General features: G+C 42.8%; 1 protein-coding gene across 6 annotated transcripts in view; it reads left to right on the top strand.

Moving 5' to 3' along the window:
- Positions 1 to 25,536, top strand: part of ASB9 (ankyrin repeat and SOCS box containing 9) — a 31,900-nt gene extending 6,364 nt beyond the window's left edge. The window contains exons 2-7 of one of the 6 annotated variants that reach the window (XM_061178274.1): positions 1,460 to 1,539; positions 11,110 to 11,217; positions 15,241 to 15,391; positions 17,091 to 17,225; positions 18,691 to 18,882; positions 25,329 to 25,536. In XM_061178274.1, the coding sequence (XP_061034257.1) occupies positions 1,460 to 1,539; positions 11,110 to 11,217; positions 15,241 to 15,391; positions 17,091 to 17,225; positions 18,691 to 18,882; positions 25,329 to 25,453 (791 nt within the window). In that variant the 3' untranslated portion in view covers positions 25,454 to 25,536. Of the gene's footprint in view, positions 1 to 1,459; positions 1,540 to 11,109; positions 11,218 to 15,240; positions 15,392 to 17,090; positions 17,226 to 18,690; positions 18,949 to 25,328 lie in introns of all 6 variants that reach the window. The other 5 variants (XM_061178276.1, XM_061178275.1, XM_061178277.1 and 2 more) reach the window with 5 other exon arrangements.
- The last annotated feature ends 855 nt before the right edge of the window (positions 25,537 to 26,391 follow it).

Raw genomic sequence — 26,391 nt, 5'->3', positions numbered from 1 at the left:
AGGACACTAATTTTCTATTGCGCGTCAGGTTTTGGAGGTTAGGAAAAACCATTTCACTGAAGGTACCTCGAGCATGCTGGTGAGCCCAGAAGGGAAGCCTTGGATGGGCAGCGTGTAGGCAGGCTCGTTCAGCTTGCTCTTCTCTATTCAATGCCTCATGAATCCATCTGGAAGGATGGTAATTTGCTCACTGGGACAGATTTTCTGGGACACTGATAGCTCGAGGTGGCAGGCCCACGTCGGCCAACACGTGTTAAGTCCAAAGTGTTCTAGCCTCCTCCTTGATGGGCTGGCATTGGCCAGGCTTTAGAAACTTACCCTGGTTCTCCAGGTCTTCTGGGCTTTTAGGAGATACCAGTTCGTTTATGAGGCATGACTGGTATCGGACCATCCTGCCTCGTTTGTGTGTAGTGTGTTTACTTGAGCAGGCAGAGCTGGAGCTGCAGCTCAAACCAGCCTCCTCACGTTCTGACTTCCTGCCTTTGTTCTAGAAACCAGACGCAGCTGGAGATGAGAAAAATTCAGGTCTGCGCCGCAGTCAGTTGGCATCCAGTCAGTTCGAAAGAGAGGAAAGCATTTAACGTGTTAGGATGGGTTTTACAAGCTTCCTTCCTAAGAAAGTGTATTCTTTCCAAATGGTTGGAGAATACATTTGCTAGTTTTTAAATAGCAGTGACTGTGGGGTCTAATCAAGACTCTCTGGTTATTGTTAGGGCAGGATAATAATAGTAGCTAATAGGGGTTGAGCCATAGGTAAGAATATTGCTGTCCTGACTTTACAGAGAAGGAAACTGAAGCTCGGGGTCTGCCCAGGGACCCAGAGCTCAGAAGAAGTCAAGTGGGTCTGAATTCACAGCTTTCTCTTAATCACATTGGCGCATTGCCTTTGGGGGTAAATCACGTCCCTGTTACAAGGTCAGACTGAGCTCTGATTTGTGCTTGATATTGGGACAGGAGGTAATCCATAAATATGGTTTTGTTTAGATTTGATTCCAAACCTAATGGCGTATGTAATGACATGATTACTACTATTAGCGTATGGCACTGTTTGCTGAGATGCCAGAGTTTGTATTTCACGCAGGAAACTAGACTGGCAACCACCGCTTAACGCACTAATGCTGGTAATTAGCGAAGCTCTCATTTAACTAAATGGACCATTTGCCTTTGAAACCAGCGTCTAAATGGAAGTACACTAATCTGTCATCCCAGTCCGCCACTTTGTCCTCAGTTTGGACACTGGCTGTAGTTATTTCTTTAGCTAGCTAGACATTTCAAATAAACGGTGTTCAAAAAACATCTATAGAGGGGAGAAGTTCTGAAGTCCTGATGGAGTTTTGGTTGATTGACTCCAATGTCTCCCTCCAGTAAGACCGGTTAGACTCTTATTGATGGGCAAGGATGAGCCTCTGGGTCTAAAGTGCATTAGCAGGATGTAACCTGCTCCGCCCTTTCCATACAGATTCTGTGTCTGATTGGTCCCCTGTGCATGAAGCAGCCATTCATGGACGTCTGCTGGCTTTGAGGAACCTCATCAGCCAGGTAAGTAACTTTTGGGGGAAAAAAAAGATGAATATTAAGCACATTCTACTGCTCACCACATCGAGAAAAAGATATCACAGTCTGATATTAAGATATAAATTTCCTCTCTAGCAGAATGAGATGAATCCTGTCCTTCTTTATCTGGAGGCTGGCATAATACTAGAGTTTGGTACAATTCTACGCACAGAATAGATTCTATACTAAATATCTATTGAATGAATAGCGGGCAAATTAGTGCATTCAAGTTGCTGTCACTTTATTCAATAGACTATGTTCTTGAAAATTATCATGTGAAACAGTGGTTTTCAGCTGGGGCAGTTTTGCCCCAAAGGGGACATTTGACAATGTCTGGAGACATTTTTGGTTGTCACAACTGGGAGCAGGAGCAGGGATGGGGTGGGGTGGTGGTGATATTGGCATCTAGTAGCTAGAGACCAAGGAAGTTATTAAACATCTGACACTGCACAGGACGGCTCTCCACATTAAAACATTATCCAGCCCTGAACGTCAGTAGTGCTGAAAGAGGTTGAAAACCCCTCAGGTAAAATAAATGCTTGAAAATGTCTTTTAAAATATGACATCGTATAATTTCAAAGACTTGTTCAGTTCTGTGGAATCTCCAATGGAAATGGCTCTGCCCAGTTTGATATTAGTTTCTCTGCTCCTTGGGTGTCATTTCAAATACACATTAATTTGAGTTTTGATGGTTTGAAATTATTGGGAACTTAAGCAAAGGCGCTTTTAAGAAAGCAGTTTCAATCGCCATTCAAAATTCCAGTAAAGTTTTTATTCATAGTGTTCTGTTCTCTGAAGAGGCAATATGGACCTTTAAGGTTAGAAGCTCTTGGCCCTTTCATGGACCCCTTTGAGAGTCTGGCAAAGTCTACGGACCCCTTCTCAGACTAATGTTTTAAATGCATAAAACACAATATAGAGGAACTCTATAAACAAGTGTGTGACATAGTAATATATGAACTTCTTTATTAATGCATTCAATAAGAAGATTTAGTGGTGATTCTAATTACTACCATACTTTCTGAGTAGGATGAATGTATATTTTGAGATATTTTAGATATCTGCAATATTCGTACTGTAATTAAAAATATCTGAGTTTCCTCTCTGTGATAGTCCTATATACTGCTGTTACTACTGTGGTTTGTGGTCTAAATTCACAATCAAAAGACATGATAAATTTCAGGTGGTAGTTCGTGGAAATGTGCTTTGAAAAAATTCCAATTTCGGGCTTCCCTGGTGGCGCAGTGGTTGGGAGTCTGCCTGCCAATGCAGGGGACACGGGTTCGAGCCCTGGTCTGGGAGGATCCCACATGCCGCGGAGCAGCTGGGCCCGTGAGCCACAATTACTGAGCCTGCGCGTCTGGAGCCTGTGCTCCGCAACAGGAGAGGCCGCGATGATGAGAGGCCCGCGCACCGCGATGAAGAGTGGCCCCCCGCTTGCCACCACTAGAGAAAGCCCTCGCACAGAAACGAAGACCCAACACAGCCATAAATAAATAAATAAAAATTAAAAAAAAAATTCCAATTTCACGGACCTATATAGACTAAGAAATCCTCCCATGAGAAAACAGTTTCTAAAGACGATTTTCAGACTACTCTAAGCCACTATCTTAAGCTGTTTTTGGTATCAGCAGCCTCTTATAAATAGAAATACAGATAGTAACACATAACTCTAGCTAAATGAAGTTAAGCTGCTTCTCAGATAAAATGAAACATTTACCTTTTTTTGATAGGGTGAAAAATGATCATTGCAGCTTTTATATATGCCTTATTAAATTGGACTGATATTCATTTATGTTTAGTATTTACGTGTTTACTGAATATCAGCTGGAATCATGTCTTTACCTAAGCTCTTTTGCATTATTTAAGCAAGTTATTTTCTTGGAACCTCAATTTCTGCCTTTATAAAATGAGTGTTCGAATACCTACGTGTATTAGTCAGATCTTGCTGTGTAACAAAACACCCCAAACTCAGTGGCATAATACAATTAACATTTATTTCTTGCTAATGAGACTTTGGATCAGCTGATCTGGACTGAGCTTGGCTCCAAGCTGTGGGTTGGCTACAGCTCTGCTGCACACGCCTCCCATCCTTATTTCACCAGTAGCTACCTGAGGAATTTTCTCCTCGTGGCAAAAGGCTGAAGCATAGCAGGGCAAGCTCAACCATGAAAGAATACTTCCAGTCTGCTTATGTCACATCTGCTAACACCCCATTGGTCAGAGCAAGTCAGATGACCAAGTCCAAATTCAAGGATCAAGGAAGTATTGATACATTTTGTCAACTATGAGGTCATGGCAAGGGTGTGAATGTATTACACTGCTACAGGAGAGTGAAGAATTGAGACCAAAAATTCAATCTATTATGTTACCTTATATGAGTTTGAGAGAATTAACTAAGGTGACATTGTGTAAATTACCTGCTCCAGTTACTCCTCATAAATGAGGAGTATCTATTTTCTTATTACAATCTACATAGCGCTTCAGGTAATCAAAGCATACTGAAAAACCCTCCTGCTAAACTAAACAAGCATATTTTAGTAAGGGGAGTAAGACCAAACATTCAAATGGCTATAACAAAGAGAAAAGAAAATTACAAAAAATAATTCTCACTTGGTCCAAGAAGGGAGAAACTGAAACTGTAACTAATTATTCTTTACCGTGACTTCACATTAAAATAATGTGAGATTTAAAAAAAAAATAACAATACCCGGGCTTCACTGTAGATATTCTGATTTAGCCTAGGGCAGGCTTCATGCATTGGTATTTTTTAAGCTCCTGTAGGACCAGTACGTTCAGGAATTTTTTTTTTTAATAAATTTATTTATTTTATTTATTTCTAGCTGCGTTGGGTCTTCAATGCTGTGCACAGGCTTTCTCTAGTTGCGGTGAGCGGGGGCTACTCTTCGTTGCGGTGCGCAGGCTTCTCCTTGCGGTGGCTTCTCTTGTTGCGGAGCATGGGCTCCAGGCACGCAGGCTCAGTAGTTGTGGCACACGGGCTTAGTTGCTCTGCGGCATGTGGGATCTTCCCAGATCAGGGCTTGAACCCGTGTGCCCTGCAATGGCAGGCAGATTCTTAACCACTGCGCCACCAGGGAAGCCGAGGAATTTTTTTAAAAAGGCCATTTTGACAGTGGAGAAAGAGAAGGGCATTTGACACGAAGGAGAAATAGTATGTGGAAAGGAACAAAAAGACTGATAGGTTGGATTTCATTAAAGTTAAGGACTTGTTCATCAAAGGTAGTATTTTTGAAAGCAATAAGTCAAGCCACACATGAGAAAATATTCATGCTATATATATATCTGACAAAGAACTCATATTCCTAGCCTAAAATCAATACAAAAAAGATTGGCAACGTAACAGAAAAATCAGCAAGAGACTTGGACTGGCACTTCATAAAAGGGGATATTCAGATGTTCAATAAATATATCAAACTGTGCTAATAGTAACTGGAGTAATTTAAATTATGAATGAGAAATTATATTACCAGTTCCTCCCATGAGAAGGACTAAATTTGGAAAGACAGAAAACACCAAGTGTCAGCAAGAGTGTGGAGCAACTGAAGCTCTCATACATTGCTGGTGGGAGTATAAATTTGTATAAACCACTTTGGGAAATTGTTAAGGAATATCTACTAAAGCTAAAAATATCTCTACGCTACAACCCCACAGTTTCATTTCTAGGTTTATATGCAACAGATATGTATACGCGTGTTCATCAAAAGACACATGCAGGTATATTCATAGCAGCCTTATTCATAACAGCAAAAAAAAAAATCCTTGAAAACAACCTAAGTGTCCATCAAAAGTAAGATGGATACATATATTTTGGTATATTACTCAGTGGAACCCTATACAGCAATGAAAATGGATGAATGGATGAATCTGGAAAACAGGTAAGTGAAAGTAGCTGAGCAAACACAAAAATACATACTTCATGGTTCAATTAACATAACGTTCAAAACCAAGGAAAACCGTTCTATGATGTTAGAAGTCAGTATTCTGGATGCCTTTGCCAATGAGAGGTGGGTAGTAATTTGGGTAGGACATACATAGGTTTCTGGTAATTTTTTTTTCTTTCTCCCTTTACCTGTACAATGGTTACGCAGATAGATTTTCTTTGTGATAATTCACTGAGGTTTACATTAAGGATTTATGAACCTTTCTTTATATCTGTTGCACTTCAATAGTAATTTATTTTTTAAAAAGCAATGACAATTTGTTAGGCCAGCAGGAAGCAATTAAGGCATCCTTTGGGCATTTCGTGACCTTAATTTGGTGCACATTAGGATCCCCTTGGGCTGGCATTGGGTAGGGGTTCCTAAAAATGCTGATGCCTGAATTCAACTACCTTTTTTTTTTTTTTTAATGAATCTCAAAGACATTCTTCATTCTAAGTGAAGCAAGCCAGACTCAAATTTTATATACTATATGATGCCATTTGTATGTCATTCTGGAAGAGACAAAAATATAAGAACTTACTAAAATCAAGACCAGGTGATAATGAAGATAAGATAGATGAATGAAACAGAATAGAGAGGCCAGAAAAAAAACCACATATGGCCAAGGTCACAAATATTTTCTTCTAAAAGTTTTCTAATTTTACATTTTACATTTATGTCTATAATCCATTTTGTTAAATTTTGTACAAGGTGTGAGGTGTTGGTCAAGATTCATGTTTTTGTTGTATGCTGATGTCCCTTTGTTCTGGCACCGTTGCTAAAAAGTCTAACCTTTTTCTATTTAATTGCCTTTGCATCTCTGTCAACTACCTTTGATTGTTCTGCAGTTGCTCTGAGATGCAGCCTGGGTATCGGCCTTTTTTTTTTTAAAGCTCCCCTGGAGATTTGAATGCACAACTCTATAAGCCTTCCCAGTAAAGTCCCACTGCATGCAGGGGATAAGGACTGGCTTTTCTGTTTCTTGAATAAAACTTTTTATGCTGCTCCCTGCAATCTTTAAAGAGCTAAGCCACTATCAGGGTGTGGATACTAGGAAAGATCCTGAGCATTCTGAAACATCAGACCTTTAGGATGTGGCAGCTCATTGAAGGCTAAGTAATAAAGAATAAAAAGAAATCTCAGCTAATAACTGCCTAGAAGTTACCAAGTGCTAAGCATTTTGCATACATCGTTTTTTAGTCTTCATAACAATCTGTAGGGTAGGTGAAATTGTCCCCATTTTACAGATGGAAATTGAGGCTTCAAGCGGGAAGTAGCTGGCCCAAGGTCACACTGCTTGTTAGGTGATGGTGCCAGCATTTGAACTCGGGAATCACTCTGCTATCCTCTCTCTGAGGTCTCAGTCCTAGGTATGAAACGAAGATAGTGGTGCCATTCAGAGAATCAGGTCCGGTAAGACAAGGAGCTCCTTTCAGGGGAGCTTGGTTGGCAAAGGCTGAATTTATGTCGTGAGCTGGGTCTCTGGGTGGTTATGTCTTAGCAGGGAATTAGAAACATGTACTGGGGATGGAGGTTTAGATTTTTTATTTTTTAAAATAAATTTATTTATTTATTTATTTATGGCTGCATTGGGTCTTTGTTGCAGTGCACGGGCTTCTCATTGTGGTGGCTTCTCTTGTTGCAGAGTGTGGGCTCTAGGTGCACGGGCTTCAGTAGTTGTGGCACACAGGATTAGTTGCTCCGTGGCATGTGGGATCTTCCCAGACCAGGACTCAAACCCGTGTCCCCTGCATTGGCAGGCGGATTCTTAACCACTGTGCCACCAGGGAAGTCCCGAGATTTAAATTTGAAAGCCATATATAATATATAAAGAGTATTGAGAGAAAAAGAAAAGGATTTGAGAGCAAATCCTGGAGGAAATGCCTGCATTAGGAGATGTAAGGATGAAAAGGACAGAGTTAGTGAAAGAGACAGAAAAAAAGGCAGTCAGAGGCTGGAGATAATTCCAGGTAGAACTCTGTTTTAGAAGCCAGGGGAGAGGTTTCACGAGGTCAGGATGAACAGGTGGCAAATTTAGAGGTGGAAGGAGGTGGGGGACAGAGCAGTGCAAACTGGTTTCCGGAAGTCACTGGTGGTCTTTAAAAGCAGTATCAGCAGGATTGTGTTGGTAGAAAATGAGAGAAGGGGTAAAAGTAGAGACAATGGGGATAGACTATTTTCAAAAAAAAAAAAAAAAAGGAGGGGGCAGCAAAGGGAAGAAGCACATGGATGGATGCTTGGCAGAGGGTCAGGACTGAGGGATGGGGAGACTTTGAAAGCAAAAAGGAAGTGTATCTCAAGAGAGCAGGGGACGCATGTGAGAAGGTGGATGAAGGAATGTCACGGGCGTGGCGGGAGCTGGGGGGGGGCCGGATGCAGTCACGGGCTATTGGAGTGTGCTCATATATTTCTTCCTCAAAGAAAGGAGCAATGGGAGAAAAGAAGACTGGAGGAATGCAGAGAGATTTTCGGGGTGGGGAGAAAGGGAATGTAGGAAGTTCTCACATCAAATGGCTTTGACCTCCTTGGTAAAGGAGGAAGGAAGTGATGTGTTCTGATGAACGTGAGTACGATAGGTGTTCATGATCTTCTTTTCTGCTGAGTGTAGAGAAGGAAGTGATAACTGTGGGCAGGACAAAGGATAAAGCCTCAGCTTCTTGTAGTCAGTTGGTTCAGCCTGGGTAGGCATATGATTTGGGGCTGGGACAGAAAGTTGCCAGGTACTAAGCACTGTGTCACCCATGGGTGCCCTGATATTGTACAACCCCAAGGACCCATCGGAAAGAGCTTCTGACTATAGGCTGAGATTAGGGGACAGACAATTGATGATAGAGCAATTAAAGATAAGCTATTCATTTTTTAAACTGAGAACCCACTGTAGACTGGACACTCTCTGAAGTAATGGGTTAAAATTTACCTTATAATAGTATATGATTCAGCCTTGTCAATAATTCAAACAAATTGCCACAGTTCATTTAAAGTCAAACTTGTACCTGTAAATACAGTCCTCAGTTTGCAAATGGTAACTTAATTTAAAGGAACTTCGTTGTAATGTGAATATGTAATGAGTGGTGAACACTTTTGTACTGTGAATAATTCCTTTTTTACATTTTCATCTACCTGGATTTATGTATAAGCACCTAAATGATGATTTAGAAATGGCAGTGGTGACTGCAGTTAACAGAACACAGTAAAGAATTCCTTTAAAGGACAGTCTTCTTTCAGGATCTGTCGCACAGAGAGAAATGCAGTTAACATTTTGCTGTGAATTTCTTGTGTACTCTAGTAGTGTGTGGGGAAGAGATTGGACAAATACAGAACATTGAGAGTGGGGAAAAAAAGGATTTGAGAACAGATCTTTGAGGGGATGCCTCTAATAAAATAATAATGACAATAATAAAACAGCAGATGCCACACTGTGAAGTCCATGGGCAGTGCTTGTGAAGGGAATAAATGCTATAACTCAAATTCTTCTCGAGTCAGAGGGTCAGTAAGCATTTATTGAATACAGATGGAATTTGAGGTTATGAAGGAAGGGAAGATACAGTCCTATCCCTCTCTGCGCACAGCAGAGCAGGGATGACAAAGTAGTATAAAGGATATTGGAATTTCTCATTTTTAAGCAGGTGATTTTGAGTCTCCCAGAACCCCTTTGCAGACCCACCTAAAAAGGCTCTGGGTTTGAGATCCTGTAGACTCAGGTGTATGTCCAGGTGTATATCAAAATGCATGAGCTTGCCAGTCAGAGGGTAAAAGTCCAAAGGACAGCATGACTAGGGGGCTGACTCGTAAATGCCCACAGAAGTAGAAGAATGTATGTTAGGAATGATGGTGAGTGAAGTAATCTATTGGAATGATTTTAGGCAAATTTAAACTATTCTGGGAAGAAAAGGTATAATATATTACCAAGATGTTAATTAAACTATCCATGCTCTTAACTGACATGCCCTAAGGAAAAGAACTTTTATTGTACCTGATTTCTTCCTGTTAGGGATAGATAATATATTCCAAGATCAGGGGGGGTCTGTGGAGCCTCTCCTGGAGTTCTTTGATGTTTTGCTTGGATTGGGCTCATGATCTATCTCCTGGAGAGCACATTTTCCCAGAGGATGAAGAATCCCAGGGCCTTTCAGACACTTTCTTGCTTCTTCAGCCCTAGAGTACTAGAGTGAGAATGTAATTGCCCCTCAGCCTCGGGACTTTCCGCCTCTCTCTCTGTGGAGGTTCACCTAATGCTTTGGCCTGTATTAGTCCAGGGCTATTGGAGTGCACTCATATATACCTGTACGTATATAAGAAATCCCGGACTTAGCAGCTTAATGTAACAGACATGTATTAGTTCCCAGTGTCTATGGGTCAGGAATCTAGACACAGTTTAGCTGGGTCAGGGACTCTTATGAATCTGCAGTCATAAGAGTGTGGACCAGAGCTTCAGGCATCTTGAGGCTTGACTAAGGATGGACCCCAGTCCAAACTCTCTTACATGGCTGTTGGCAAGATTCAGTTCCTTCTGGATTTTTTGACTAAAAGCCTCAATTCCTGGCTGGCTGTTGCCTGGAGACTGCCCTAAGTTCCTTGTCATGGCCCTCATCAAAACAATGAGCCAATAAGTGAGAGGACAGGAGAGAGTGAGAGCAAGTTGAAAGTCAGTCTTGAGTGTGTACACCTAAGAGTCACATGGCTAGGTCATAGGTGTGTGTGTCATCAACTCTAACAGATGCTGTCAAACTGTTATCCTGAGTGGTTGTATTATATTACACTCCCGCCAGCAGTATGACGGTTCCTTTTTTTGTTTGTTTTTTTACATCATTGTCAACACCTTGGTGTACTGTCAGATTTTGAGCCAGGTTAACTTTTTTTTTTTAAGTTGTTGGGTTTTTATTTTTATTTTATTTTTTAATTGAAGTATAGTTGATTTACAGCATTGTATTAATTTCTGCTATACAGCAAAGTGATTCAGTTACACATATATATACATTCTTTTTTATGTTCTTTTCCATTATGGTTTATCACAGGATATTGAATATAGTTCCCTGTGCTATACAGTAGGACCTTGTTGTTTATCCATTCTATGTATAATAGTTTGCATCTGCTAATCCCAAACTCCCAATCCATCCCTTCCTCAGTCCCCTCCCCCTTGGCAGCCACAAGTCTGTTCTCTATGTCTGTGAGTCTGTTTCTGTTTCGTAGATAAGTCCATTTGTATCATACTTTATATTCCATATATAAGTGGTATCATATGGTATTTGTGACTTTCTGTCTGTCTTACTTTGCTTAGTATGCTAATCTCTAGGTCCATCCATGTTGCTGCAAATGGCATTATTTCATTCTTTTTTATGAGCCAGATTAACTTTTTTTGTAAATTTTTTAATTGATGTATAATTGATTTATAATGTTGTGTTTGTTAATTTCTGCTGTACAGCAAAGTGATTCAGTTATATATATATTAATATATATATACATTCGTTTTTTAATATTTTTTCCATTATGGTTTATCATAGGTGAGCCAGGTTAACTTTTAAAAGAATTGTCTTGTACTGAATTCGTGACTGAAACCCAACCCTACAGAACTGTTGCTTTGCATCCCTTACTCTGCCCATTTCCCCTCCTCCAGGGGTGGCTTGTGAACCTCGTCACGGCAGATCGTGTGTCCCCGCTCCATGAAGCCTGTCTCGGAGGTCATCCCTCCTGCGCAAACATTTTATTAAAGCATGGAGCTCAGGTAAGTGCAGCTCAAATCACACCTTAGACACCATGACTGAAAAATGACGATTTCTATCCCTTCTGAATACTTTCCAGCGTTTTTGATTAGCCTGATTTGAAATATGAAGGTTTTTTTTTTTTTTCAAAAGTATTATGTCCATCAAGCTTATTTACTTTAGTGGTAGATGAAATACTGCATTTTTAGCTAGAAAGTCATGGTCTGAGCCTATATCATTTTCTTTGACTGTCACTATTAATAAATAGCTGTTAGATTTCTGCCTTCATTCCTGTGGCTGGAAGGTAGTGACATATTGCAGAAAACACATAACATTTGGCTCCATAAGACCTGAATAATGGTCCCAGACCATCTCTACCATTTACTAACATTGGAAACTTGGACAAGTTACTTAGCCTGTAAGCTTTAGAGTCTATATATGAGAAAAAAAAAAAAACAGGGAAAATACCAAAAAAAATTATGTAGCGTATTTTGTGGTATTGTGAGGATTGAGAGGGATAAGGCATGTGATTATTATTTGGAGAACGGGAATCGGGATGACATAATGAGATTCTAGAGAAGGAAGATACGAAATCATTGAATTTGAAAGTAGGGACCAGTGGATCTTCCATTAACTTAAGTACCCTCTTGCTCAGAAGTGATGGGAAAATCTGATCAGGAAATTCTGTATGGGTTTCTCATCTTTTCTCAACCAGTCTGTACTGAGCATTTATTATGTGCCTAACTCTAGATAAAGATTTTTAGGAACTTCTAAACTAAATGAAGAGACGACCAGATAAACAGGTAAATGGCGGCATGTAACACTAACTGCTTCAAAAGATAAACCCTGAAATCTCAGTAGCCTCATATAATAAAAGTTTATTTCTTGTTCAACTCAGACTCCAGTGTGGGTGTTCCCAGTTGGGTGGCTATTTTCCAAGGGTGATTCAAGGACGCAGGCTCCTTTCATCCTGTTGCTCCACTGTCTTCAACAAGTGGCTCCCATGTGTGCTCCATTCCAGGTGGCTAGAAGGGGAAAAGACATGGAGGATTGTGAATGGAAGCTTTTTAAGGGCCAGTCTTGGCAGTGACATATGTCACTTTTGCTCATATCCCATTGGCCAGAATTCAGGCCATGTCTAACTGCCAGGGAGGCGGGCAAGTGTAGTATGCCTCTGCGCCCAAGAGAGAGGAAATGAGTTTGTTTAATGCATAGTATCTCAGCCACAGCAGGCAATTACAATACGCTGTTTTTATCTGTTAGTTTCTTCTGTGTAACAAACCACCCTGACTTAATGACCTAAGACAGTAGCCATTTATCTCACAGTTCCTTGTGTTGTCTGGACAGCTCTTCTGGTCTGGCTGCTTCAGCTAACCTCAGCTGGGCTTACTGAGGCATTTGAGGTTAGCGGATAGATGGGCTGGGGCAGGCTACTTCATGATGACCTTGGCTGGGATGGCTGGGAGGTCTGGGGAGACAGAAAATCTCTACGTGGTCTCTCATCCTTTAGCAGGCGGCCCAGGCCTGTTCACATGGTAGCAGGGATTCCAAGAGCAGCAAAAGAGGGCAGGCTCTCTGCTTGCATCACACTTGTTAACTGTCCCATTGACCAAAGCAATTCATGTGGGCAAGCCCAGATTCAAGGATTGAAAAGATAGTCGCCGTCTTGGGATGGGAGGAGTTACTAAGCCACTCTGCAAAGGGATATGCATCCTGGGCAGAGAATCTGTGGCCATATTTTGCAAACTACTACAATGTAATAAGTATTAATAGTAAGGGGATTGTTGGGAACACATAGAAGTGTTCCTAACCCATTTATTTCTGATGGAGAGAGGGAGTCAAAAGATGCTTCCTACAGGAAATGATGTTACAGTTGAAACCTAAAGGACCTGTTGGAGTTAGCTCAACGGTGGGTTGGGGGAAATGATGGACTTCCCACCCACTGGGAACAACAAACGCAAAGGCCTAGAAGTGAAAGTGGGGGCTTCAAATCGTTCCTTCAAATCATTCCTTAGAGACTTCCCTGGTGGCGCAGTGGTTAAGAATCCACCTGCCAATGCAGAGGACACGGGTTCGAGCCCTGGTCCGGGAAGATCCCACATGCCGCGGAGCAACTAAGCCCGTGCGCACAACTACTGAGCCTGCGCTCTAGAGCCTGTGAGCCGCAACTACTGAGCCTGTGTGCCACAACTACTGAGCCCACGTGCCACAACTACTGAGCCCGCATGCCTAGAGCCTGTGCTCCGCAACTAGAGAAGCCACCGCAATGAGAAGCCCGTGCACTGCAACGAAGAGTAGCCCGCGCTCGCTGCAACTAGAGAAAGCCCGCGCGCAGCAACGAAGACCCAACACAGCCAAAAATATATAAAATAAATAAATTTTTAAAAAATTGAAAAAAATAATTCCTTATAGCAGCAGAGTAGAGCAGGTGAGAGGGGTCAGAACACAAACAAGCTTGCTGACCATGCCAAGAAAATGGGCTTTGTCCTGAGAGCAGCCGAGAGCCATAGATGAATGCATCATGAGGTTTATATTTTGGTTAAGAAAACTTACCCCAAACTTGGAAACAGGGCCAGGACTAAGCAGAGGCGAGAAAGGAGCCCAGGGTGCAAACTCTAAAGAGCTGCTCACTCTCAGGGTCATTCAGCACTTTTGTAACCCTGGGAGCGAGTGTCTCCTCCTCCAAGTTTGCACCTTGGACATCTTTCATGCGTCACTAGTCCTGGCCTTGCGTGGAAATAGGGCATGAGAATGACGTCCCTGTCTTCACAGTATCATCGTTTAACAGGTTCACCAAAGAATTCCTTGATAGAGGAAAATGCATCTGCATTTGGCTTTGCTCTTTGCCATTCAATTATAGCCCAAACACTGTGAAGTTAGATGTTAACGTGTAAGTTTCAGTCTGATTTCCAGTGTTAGAAAAGATAGCCCCAACGATTATAGTTTTATGGCCCTATAGGATATTAACCAGTTTTGTATCTATTAGCAAATTTATTTCAGCATTGCATTGACTGACTATATAAATTCTCCTTTTAGCCATCCTTGCCATTTTACTGGTTCCCTCATTAATGAATGAGCTGAATAGAATCTTTGGCTTGTGTTCACTCTATATTTGGATGAAAGTGATGTTTTTAAATTTATTTATTAATTTATTTTTGGCTGTGTTGGGTCTTCGTTGCTGTGTGTGGGCTTTCTCTAGTTGTGGCGAGCGAGGGCTACTCTTCATTGCGGTGCATGGGCTTCTCATTGCGGTGGCTTCTCTTGTTGCGGAGCACAGGCTCTAGGCACGCGGGCTTCAGTAGTTGTGGCACGCGGGCTCAGTAGTTGTGGCTCACGGGCTCAGTGATTGTGGCTCGCGGGCTCTAGAGCGCAGGCTCAGTAGCTGTGGCGCATGGGCTTAGTTGCTCCCCGGCATGTGAGATCTTCCTGGACCAGGGCTCTAACCCATGTCCCCTGCATTGGCAGGTGGACCCCCAACCACTGTGTCACCAGGGAAGTCCCGAAAGTGATATTTTTAAATTAAAAAAAAATAGTGGGAGGGAGGGAGATGCAAGAGGGAAGAGATATGGCAACATATGTATATGTGTAACTGATTCACTTTGTTGTAAAGCAGAAGCTAGCACACCATTGTAAAGCAATTATACTTCAATAAAGATGTTTAAAAAAAAAAATAATAATAATACATTAACAATTTTAAAAGGTTACTCTAACTTCTGCGGGGAAATTGGATTGGTGTGGGATGGGTCTAGGATGGCATGTTTAAAATAAGGTGATTAGTGGGAATTTCCTGGCCGTCCAGTGGTTAGGACTGCACACTCCCACTGCAGGTGACACGGGTTCAGTCCCTGGTCTGGGAACGTTCTTGGTGCATTACATTCCATACCTCATCCAGTTTTTCACAACAACTTTGTTATTTTTTGTCCCCATTTTGTAGCTGTGGAATTTAAGGCTCAGACAAGTGAAATAATAGCTTGAAAATGGTGGAGCTTAGGTCTGAATCCAGGATACCCCACTGCCCACCTTCATGCTGGAGCTTTTCTTTCTAGGTGAATGGTGTTACTACAGACTGGCATACTCCCCTGTTTAATGCTTGTGTCAGCGGCAGCCTGGACTGTGTGAATTTGCTTCTGCAGCACGGAGCTAGTCCCCACCCTGAGAGCGATCTGGCGTCCCCCATGCACGAAGCTGCTAAGAGAGGTAAATCTGTTGAGAATTTAAGTTTTCCACCCACTCCTTCAAGGGACATCTTATTGTTGAAGGGAGGAGGGAAAAGGAGGTATACGGAGCAGTTGTTCTCAGTGTGTGGATCCTGGGACCAGAAGCGTCAGCCTGACCTGGCATGCAAATGCAGATTCTTGGGCCCCATTCCAGACCCGGTGAATCAGTAACTTTGGGGGTGGGGTCCAGCCATCTGTGCTTTGTTTAACAAGCCCTCCAGGTGATTTCTGATGCACAGTAAGTTTGAGAAGCACCCTTTTAGAACATTTGGAATGTTGCTTACTGCTGTGTTTCCGGAACAGGGCCTGGCATATAGTAGACTATCCATTAGAATTTGTGGAATGTGTTGTTGAACCCATGACCCCATAAAGTCAAGTTATTTTATAAAACAAATTATAGTCTTCTGTTTTAAGGCCTTAAAGAATATTGTCTCAGGGCCACCTAAGTTTGCTAAGTGAAACAAACTTTCAATTTTTGGAAATATAAGATGTTATATACAGCTTGGGGTAAGTCTCCCCATCCACAGCTTTGTTGAGGTATAATTGACAAATAAGGTTGTATATATTTAAGGTGTACAGTGTGATAATTTGATACACGTATACATTGTGAAAGGATAACCAGAATCAAGTTAATTAACACATCCATTGCCTCATATAGTTACCTTTTTTTGTGGTGAGAACATTTAAGATCTACTCCCTTAGCAAATTTAAAGTACAGTATATACAGTATATATATTATTAACTGTAGTCACCATGCTGTACATTAGATCCCCAGAACTTATTCATCTGGGATAATTCTTTTCATAAAGTCACAGTTTTCCTGCTATTCTTAACTCTGAGACAAAAACTAAAATTGTAAGTTTTGCTTTTCTCTGATATTTCTCCTCCTCCTCAACATCATGATGACCGTACCTTGCCCCGAGGGCTATTTCCGCAGTGGCTTCACAAAATGACTTCCCATCATCTTTACAGCAGCCCCATTTGACTGGATCCACCCATATTATAATTATCTCCCAAAGCACTGGCATTTCTTCACGAGGAGACATGTTAACTCATCATATTCACTGGACACATAGAACTAAAATGGTATAACAAGATAAATGCAAAGGAGCAATGTTTCAAGTATGATGTCCTAGACCAAGGAAGAGTGATTCTGCTTTCACCAAACCTAGTTGGCCACACTGGGCCTCACTCACGTTGGATTTGGCACCTTCTTCTAAGCCTCGCCTGTGCCCACCGTGGCCTGTTTGTCCCAGGGCCTGCCCTTGGTGAGGTTGTAACTTTCCTTCCCTGTTCCACGGTCCCCTCTGTGCCCTTTCTTCTCCAGGTCCACCTTTAGTCCCTGTTGTTCCATACCTCTCCTCAGCTCTCACTTTGATTTCTGTAATCAGGCTGATTACAAAGCCACCAACAATTGAAAAAGGTGGGTGGCTGCTCGTTGCTTACCGTGCCTGGTAAACTCAAGTGGAGTTCCACCCAGAGCTACAGATGCCATGTTATAGTCAACCCATTAAGTGGTGACAGTGTTGAAGATCATTCCCTATTCTAAATAGAGGAAATAGCTTTTGGTCGCTGGATAAGTTGTTGGAAAATTTAGACACACAAAAAATGGGCGAGGTGGTGTTTCCCTAGCTACGAGAATTTGTGCTGTAACTGTTTTCTCCCACTTTGGGCTACAGGCCACGTGGAGTGCATTGAGTCTCTTGTGGCTCATGGGGGCGACGTTGACCGTAACATCAGCCACCTGGGCACACCGTTATATTTGGCTTGTGAAAACCTGCAGGTGGCCTGTGCCAAGAAGCTTCTGGAATCAGGTAAAACCAAAAGCAAAACATAACAAGGAAAGTAAATGAAAAGTAAATTAAAGGTATTTGAAAGCTCTTTCTATTGTAGCAGAGGAAAGAGCGCGGGCAATGGAGTCGGACAAGATCAGAGTTCACATTGACTGTATTTCCGTGGGGAATTAGTTTAAACTGTTTCAACTTTAGTTCTCTCACTTGTAATGAGAATAGTGATAATAATGATAATGATGATGACATCTCCCAGGATGGTCCTCAATGATTATTAGTTTCTCCTCCCTCCCTCTGGCCATTGATATTATTAGGCCCTGAGTAACTTGCACAGCTGCTGGATTAGGGCTGAATCTTCAGATCTGGGGCCGCCTTCACCAGTTCTCTTTGATTTGGAAATAGAACTTGCCCCATTTTTAGTCCATTGTAAATATTATATTTTTGAAAAGTCGTAGGTCTCATCATTCTTTTTCACCTTCCTGCTGTTATCCAGCCCCTTCTTCAACACTTGGGATACCACTTCATCACCTCTTTAATTATTTGAGTCCTGGTTATTCTTTAAAAATCCAGTAATCTTGCCCTCCGCTGAATGCTCTTACGGTTCTCATTGCCTTCTACTCACTTGGCAGCCATTACCATGAATTAGGAGATTGGTTCTCTCTCTCCTTCTCTCCCTCTCTTTCTTCTATTACCCTAGGTGGATTTTAAGCTCCTAGTCAGGAAAGGGCCATGTTTGGCATCGCTCACAAAGCTAAGACCAGTACAAGAACAATTCAGTTAACATTTGTTGACTGGACGTAGATTCCCATTTTCCTAGAGGGGCAGCACCTCAGGCAAAGTCGTATGTCCCCACACATCGCAGTGGGAGGCAGCCTCTGGACTGGGGTAGGGATTTGTTGAGAGTGTAAGGATGGAATTGGGTGGGGATGGTCCTCGAATTCTACCTTATCCCCGAAGAGGAGGGCTTTGCCACCTTCCCTGTGATCTTGGGATTGGCCACCCCAATCTAGGCAATGCTGCCATAATTGGTTGCCCTTCACAGTCCAAATCACATGGTCCCAAGTCTCTGGTTTAAACCTCACGGCAGTTGCTCGGCGTGTAAATGTGGATAATTGCCACAGATGAGATTTCACCATCTAGCCTCACTTCCGGCCTGTACTGGCTAATATTCGGGCTCCATTAATAATGAATGTGCAGCTTTCATGCCACCAGGATTCTTCTCGCATGTATCACACCTGTGTAGAGTGCTCAAAGGCGAGGTTTTCAACCTCCTGTGTCATAGAGCTCATGTGGTACATTCAGTCACATTGCCAAGTGGCATTTTCCCCATATGATTAAATGGAATCAAGTCATCTCCCGTTTTCTCAGGAGAACTACTGTGCCTGCTATGGATGCCCTTTTGTTAGGGAATTTTGAGGTGCAGTGCTTTGAGAAGGGGGTGCTTGCACTTTGCTCCTTGGCTGACTCTGTTGTTCTCGTGACTGTTTAGGAGCGAGCGTGAACCAAGGCCGGGGGCTGGATTCCCCTCTGCACGCAGTGGCCAGGGCGTCCAGTGGGGAGCTGGCCTGCCTGCTCATGGACTTTGGAGCAGACACCCAGGCCAGGAATGCTGAAGGCCACCGTCCCTTGGAGCTGGTGCCTCCAGAGAGCCCCCTGAGCCAGCTCTTCTTGCAGAGAGAAGGTGCTTCTCCTTTGCCTGAATCTAAGCCCTAATCCATAGACTCCTGTGGGCTCTAGCAGGAGGCAGGTACTTACCGAGTTCTGACTTCGGGTCTTATGAAAAAGATTGTGCTCTGCCTTCACCAAACGTGGGGAGCTGAGATAGTTTAGTATTCAGCAAGGTACAGTACTGGTTATATAATAAATAACCATCCTGCTCTTTGGCATGTTGGAGACAGGCTGTTTGGATGATCTAATGTTCATTTGTGGGATAGGCCAGCTTTCAAAGAATTAAGATATTGTTTTAAAATGTTAAAGTTGCCTAAGACATGCTGTATTTTCAAAAAATTTTTATTGGGGTATAGTTGATTTACAGTGTTGTGTTAGTTTCAGGTGTACGACATGCTTTATTTTTTTTAAAATTTATTTTATTGAAGTATAGCTGATTTATAATGTTATGTTTATTTCTGCTGTACAGCAAAGTGATTCACTTATACATATACATTCTTTTTCATATTCTTTTCCATTATGGTAAATCACAGGATACTGAATATAGTTCCCTGTGCTCTACAGTAGGACCTTGTTTATCCATTCTATATATACTAGTTTGCATCTGCTAACCCCAAACTCCCAATCCATCCCTCCCCCACCCCCCCCTCCCCCTTGGCCACCACAAGGCTGTTCTCTATGCCTGTGAGTCTGTTTCTGTTTCGTAGATAAGTTCACTTGTGTCATATTTTAGATTCCACGTATAAGTGATATCATAGGGTATTTGTAAGCCATGCTTTAGAGTGATGCAGTAGAAGCATCTTTGGGGTTGTACAATGCCCCAGGATGTCTTACTGCAGTACAGATGGGCTGAACTACTGGGCATTTGGCTTCTGGGATGGGGGGTAAAAATGTAACTCATTGAGTATTACACGGTATTACTTTCATGATGCACAGCAATCGGAAGACATTTACTATTGGTTTGGCCAAAAAGTTCGTTCGGGTTTTCCGTGCCATCTTATGGAAAAATCCGGACGAACTTTTTGGCCAATCCAATATAATAAGTTAATCAACACTGAGTCCATACTCCTCTATAAATAAAAACTGACACTCCTGACCCAAACCACTAAACACTGGGGTTGAGCAGTGTGCAAGGGGGTAGGGGCACTTCCCTAGGCTGCGAGGTCACGGGTGGGCTGGGATGGGGAGCAGAGACCCCTCAGATTGCATTCTTACTTGTCCCTAGAGGTGGAGAGCAGCCAGCTCAGGACCTGCTTTTTTTTTTACCGGAGTGTGGACTTTGTTGAGTCTTAGGGGTTGTGGGAGTTTGAAGCAGGCTTCCCTACCAGAAGGATTCTTTTTTTATTTTTTATTTTATTTTATTTATTTATTTTTGGCTGTGTTGGGTCTTCGTTGCTGAGCGCGGGCTTTCTCTAGTTGCGGCGAGCGGGGGCTACTCTTTGTTGCGGTGCGCGGGCTTCTCATTGCGGTGGCTTCTCTTGTTGTGGAGCACGGGCTCTAGGTGCGTGGGCTCAGTAGTTGTGGCACGCGGGCTCTAGAGCACAGGCTCAGTAGCTGTGGCGCGTGGGCTTAGTTAGTTACTCCGTGGCATGTGGGATCTTCCCAGACCAGGGCTCAAACCTGTATCCCCTGCACTAGCAGACGGATTCTTAACCACTGTGCCACCAGGGAAGTCCCAGAAGGATTCTGATGTCATGTAATCTGGTTATTTTCTCCCCACATGCTGAGAATTAGGGCTCTGGGCAGAATTGTAAAGTGGCCCCTGAATCCTTCTTCCTGCTACACCCACTGCCCCAGTGTACTTGTGGCCATAGCCTGCCTTGGGGCCCCCCAAACAAGGCCTGTGCTCCCCGAGCCGAGGCACAAGGAACAGTCCAATAGAAACCCCTTTATGAGAAGCAGTGGGGTCACCCCCGGGCAACTCTGCCAGCACTTTGACAATTTCTTGTTTTCAAAAAATTGTATCTCGGGGCTTCCCTGGTGGCGCGGTGGTTGAGAATCTGCCTGCCAATGCAGGGGACACGGGTTCGAGCCCTGGTCTGGGAAGGTCCCACATGCCGCGGAGCAACTAGGCCCGTGAGCCACAACTACTGAGCCGGCGCGTCTGGAGCCTGTGCTCAGCAACAGGAAAGGCCGCGACAGTGAGGCCCGCGCACCGCGATGAAGAGTGGCCCCCGCTTGCCGCAACTAGAGAAAGCCCTCGCACAGAAAATGAAGACCCGACACAGCCAAAAATAAATTAATTAATTAATAAAATAAAAAATAAAAAAATAAATCACTTGAAATCTAAACTAATACAAAATACTCATTGGAAAGCATCTGTGGCTATTATACTGCCAGTATACCACTTTAAAAAAAAAATTGTATCTCTATAGACGGGGCCGATTTCTCCAGCAGGCACAGATGGCACAATGCGTGGCGTCCACCATGTTTTTAGGGGCCTGCAGAAATGTTTTAATTTCTTTTAAAATCAGAAGGAAAAAAAATGAATAGAACTCAACCTGGGTTATATTCATCTTTATACTGGCACTTGTCCCTGACATTGTATCTAGCACATGTGATTAGTAACTTCCTTCAAAGTGCCTTAGTGAGAGGAGATGAAGTTCAGTTGCCCCACACTATGCCTTTTGCAGCTCGTTAATAAATGCTTTGAGCACACTGGGAAATCCTTCATTAATATACGCCTTGAGTACACTGAACATATCTGGAAGGTGCCCTAAATTTCGACAGGGACCTTCTGAATGTGCTCTGAGGACCTGATTGAAAATATTTCCTTTCTTTCTTTCCTTGTATATATGTCTGTTTCTACCTCTCCTTGTTTTCCATCACCTGAGAAGTATGCAACCCAGTTTATCCTGTAGCTTGCAGTGATGCTATAGGAAATTGAAGCCGAATCCGGCCTCTGTACCCTGACACTGAATTATATCTCGGAGACAGAGTTTTGGGTGAAGTAGAAAAGAATAGCTTTATGGCTTTGCCAGGCAAAGGGGGCTACAGCAGGCTAATGCCCTCAAAACTGTGTCCCGACCTGGAGGGGGTAGTGAGGAGTTTTATAGTAATGGTTCACAGAGGGCGTGGTCAGCTCGTGGACATTCTTCTGATTGGCTGGTGGGGAGGTAAGTGGGCGTCAGCATCATCAACCTTCTGGTTCCAGCTGGTCTGGGGTCTACGTGCTTGTGGGCAGCATGTAGTTAACTTCTCCCACCTGGCGGGGGTTTCAGCATCTGCTAAACAGTTCAAAGATATTGTTATGTGTGTCCCTTGAGGGGAACCAGGACCCTGCCCCAAGGCTGCACTGTTGTTTCTCTTGACTGTTCCTCCCTTGTCTCCGCATCTCCTCCCTTCCCTAATTAGCATTGGTTTGAACCTGCTTCTTGGAACTCAGGGAAGGTCAGGGAGGCTGAATGAAGCCTATTTCCTGTAATCAAGAAATGGGGGACACGGAAGGGCTTTCGTGCCCTGGAGCCCCACAGGGTCCTGCTTGGTATCAAAGTTAGAGGCCACTGTACCCTTTTGATTGCATTCTCAACCCTGGCCACACAATACAATGACCTGGGACACGTGCCTTTACAAAAACCAGATGCACAGGCCCCACCTGACAGTAACTGAAGCAACATCCCTGGGGTGGAGTTTAAAGCCCTCCCTGCCCCCCCCAGTCAGACTTGAGGGCTACTGCTTTATGGGATTCTTGAAGGTATACAGCTTTGCCTTTTAAAAAGTTTTAATAACCAAAAGGGAATTGCCATTACAATTTAGTGCAGGGGCTGGGGATGGGAAATCATTTCCCATCTTTTTACCCTATGACAGGGTTTTTCAAGCTCAGCACTATTTACATTTTGGGCCAGATGGGGGCCATCCTGTCCTGTGCACTGTAGGATGTTTAGCAGCATCCCTGTCATCCACCCACTAGATGGTAGTAGCAACACCCCCCTGCAAGTCGTGACAAACAAAATTAGCTCCAGATATTGCCAAGTGTCCCTAGGGAGCAAAATACTCCCCTCCCCCCTTGAGAATCGCTGTCTTAAGATGTAAACACTTGGCTGGATCCCTATGCAAAGTTTGTGCTAGTTCACTTTTCACCTGTGAGTTGAAGCACTGGGACAACTCTGAATGCAGAATATAAAAACAAATATGAAAAGACCTGTATGCACAAAACTGTAAGACACTGATGAAAGAAATTAAAGATGATACAAACAGATGGAGAGATATACCATGTTCTTGGCATGGAAGAATCATTGTGAAAATGACTATACTACCCAAAGCAATCTACAGATTCAGTGCAGTCCCTATCAAACTACCAATGGCATTTTTCACAGAACTAGAACAAAAAATTTCACAATTTGTATGGAAACACAGAAGACCCTGAATAGCCAAAGCAATCTTGAGAAAGAAAAACGGAGCTGGAGGAATCAGGCTCCCAGACTTCAGACTATACTACAAAGCTACAGTAATCAAGACAGTATGGTACTGGCACAAAAACAGAAATATAGATCAATGGAACAGGATAGAAAGCCCAGAGATAAACCCACACACATATGGGCACCTAATTTATGACAAAGGAGGCAAGACATACAATGGAGAAAAGACAGCCTCTTCAATAAGTGGTGCTGGGAAAACTGGACAGCTACATGTAAAAGAATGAAATTAGAACACTCCCTAACACCATACACAAAAATAAACTCAAAATGGATTAAAGACCTAAATGTAAGGCCAGACACTATCAAACTCTTAGAGGAAAACATAGTCAGAAGACTCTATGACATAAATCACAGCAAGATCCTTTTTGACCCACCTCCTAGAGAAATGGAAATAAAAACAAAAATAAACAAATGGGACCAAATGAAACTTAAAAGCTTTTGCACAGCAAAGGAAACCATAAACAAGATGAAAAGACAGCCCTCAGAATGGGAGGAAATACTTGCAAATGAAGCAACGGACAAAGGATTAATCTCCAAAATTTACAAGCAGCTCATGCAGCTCAATATCCAAAAAACAAACAACCCAATCCAAAAATGGGCAGAAGACCTAAATAGACATTTCTCCAAAGGAGATATACAGATTGCCAACAGACACATGAAAGGATGCTCAACATCACTAATCATTAGAGAAATGCAAATCAAAACTACAATGAGGTATCACCTCACACCGGTCAGAATGGCCATCATCAAAAAATCTACAAACAATAAATGCTGGAGAGGGTGTGGAGAAAAGGGAAGCCTCTTGCACTGTTGGTGGGAATGTAAATTGATACAGCCACTATGGAGAACAATATGGAGGTTCCTTAAAAAACTAAAAATAGAACTACCATACGACCCAGCAATCCCACTACTGGGCATATACCCTGAGAAAACCATAATTCCAAAAGAGTCATGTACCACAATGTTCACTGCAGCTCTATTTACAATAGCCAGGACATGGAAGCAACCTAAGTGTCCATCGACAGATGAATGGATAAAGAAGGTGTGGCACATATACACAATGGAATATTACTCAGCCATAAAAAGAAACGAAATTGAGTTATTTGTAGTGAGGTGGATGGACCTAGAGTCTGTCATACAGAGTGAAGTAAGTCAGAAAGAGAAAAATACCGTACGCTAACACCTATATATGGAATCTAAAAAAAACAAAAAAAATGGTTCTGAAGCACCTAGGGGCAGGACAGGAATAAAGATGCAAATGTAGAGAATGGACTTGATGACACGGGGAGGGGGAAGGGTAAGCTGGGACAAAGTGAGAGAGTGGCATGGACATATATACACTACCAAATGTAAAATAGATAGCTAGTGGGAAGCAGCCGCATAGCACAGGGAGATCAGCTCAGTGCTTTGTGACCACCTAGAGGGGTGGGATAGGGAGGGTGGGAGGGAGACGCAAGAGGGAGGGGATATGGGGATATATGTATATGTATAGCTGATTCACTTTGTTATAAAGCAGAAACTAACACACCATTGTAAACTCCAATTAAACTCCAATAAAGATGTTAAAAACAAAACAAAACAAAATAAATATGACTTCAGGTAACATTTATGCTTCACTGATAGCTTCTTATATTTGAATATCTTAAAACTGCTAAATTTATAAAAGTATTTGCATCCAGAAATATGACCTTATTTTTTTTAAAGGTAAAGAGAAGAAAGGCATTAAACATGGATTTTCTTGTCAGTGCTGGGAATTCCATACTTTTGTAATTCCAAAATTAGCTCCCATAAGCCTCCATTGGTGAGACTGAGCTTTGAAGGTCTTTGTTCTAAATCAAAACCTAGCAAACTCATTTCAGTGAGATACCAGAAAAGAGGACATGGCCTAAAAATGCCTCCTGCAAAAAGCAGAACATGGTCTTAAGCTGCACCATAGTATTGCCTTATAATAGTGTCATAGCTTGTATGCGTTCAACGAAGGAAGGGAAAAGTCTTAGATCAGTGAAACCCATGGGTGACTTGTCTTATCATCTTTCTCCAGGGCCCCCTTCTTTGATGCAGTTATGCCGCCTTAGAATTTGGAAGTGCTTTGGGATCAAGCAGCATCATAAGATCACCGGACTCAGCCTCCCTGAGGAGCTGAAATGGTTTCTCCTCCACATTTAAATGTGTCAAGGGAATGGCATCACAAACAACAGACAAACGTTATCGAGTGTTGAGGCTACTGGGATTTTAAAATAAAGTCAGGTTTATTAGAGTTTGGCTAGTTTTTTTTTTTTTTTCCAAGGAGATTTTTATTTGTAAAGGAACATACTGGGTACTTTTGTGTTATTGGTTGGAGGGCATGAAAAATTCCACCACACCCCTCCGCCCCCTGCCGCCTGGAAGAGGGTGGCTAAGATAACAACTATGGTGTTGAACGTGCCAAGCACTGAGCTGGGAACACTTTACGCTTCACCTAATTTAGCTCTCACAGCAACCCCACCAGGTGGGTACTATGCTCTCCCCTTCTCCAGGTGAGACCCTGAGACTCAGGGACGTCAATTTGTCCCATTACCCCCAGTGAGGGCAGACAGCCAGATTCGAGTGTAGGTTTTCTGTTGCTAACCTGGGGACTTGTGAGGGAGACAGAAGTTTCCAGCATCACTCTCCTGGCTCCATCTCTGCTACAAGGGAAGGAAGATTAAAGAAGCAAGACATTGCTTTGACTACGTCTGACTGTATTTTTTTTAACCTTCCCTGTTCTTATGACAAGACCACCACTGCCCTAGTATAGGACAGTGGGCAGTTCTTTTCTCAACCAAATGTCCTATACATATCAGGCATCTTCTAGAACCGTGCTGTTCAGTGCAATAGCTACTAGCCCAGTGGTTCTCAACCAGGGGCGATTTTTCCCCTTAGGGGGTATTTGGCAATGTCTGGAGACTTTTTTGATGGTCACAACTGAGGGCGAGGGTACGCCTGGCCAGTGGGTAGAGGCCAGGGCTGTTGCTAAATATCCTACAGTGCACAAGACAGCCACCACAGCAAAGCATGATCCAGCCCAAAACGTCAATAGTGCCAAGGTTGAGAAACCCTACACTAGCCGTATGTGGCTATTTTTA

The sequence above is a fragment of the Eubalaena glacialis genome, chromosome X (assembly GCF_028564815.1).
Source record: "Eubalaena glacialis isolate mEubGla1 chromosome X, mEubGla1.1.hap2.+ XY, whole genome shotgun sequence".
NCBI lineage: Eukaryota > Metazoa > Chordata > Mammalia > Artiodactyla > Balaenidae > Eubalaena > Eubalaena glacialis.
The sequence above is the reverse complement of the archived record's forward strand: the minus strand, read 5'-3'. Positions and strand labels throughout refer to the sequence as shown.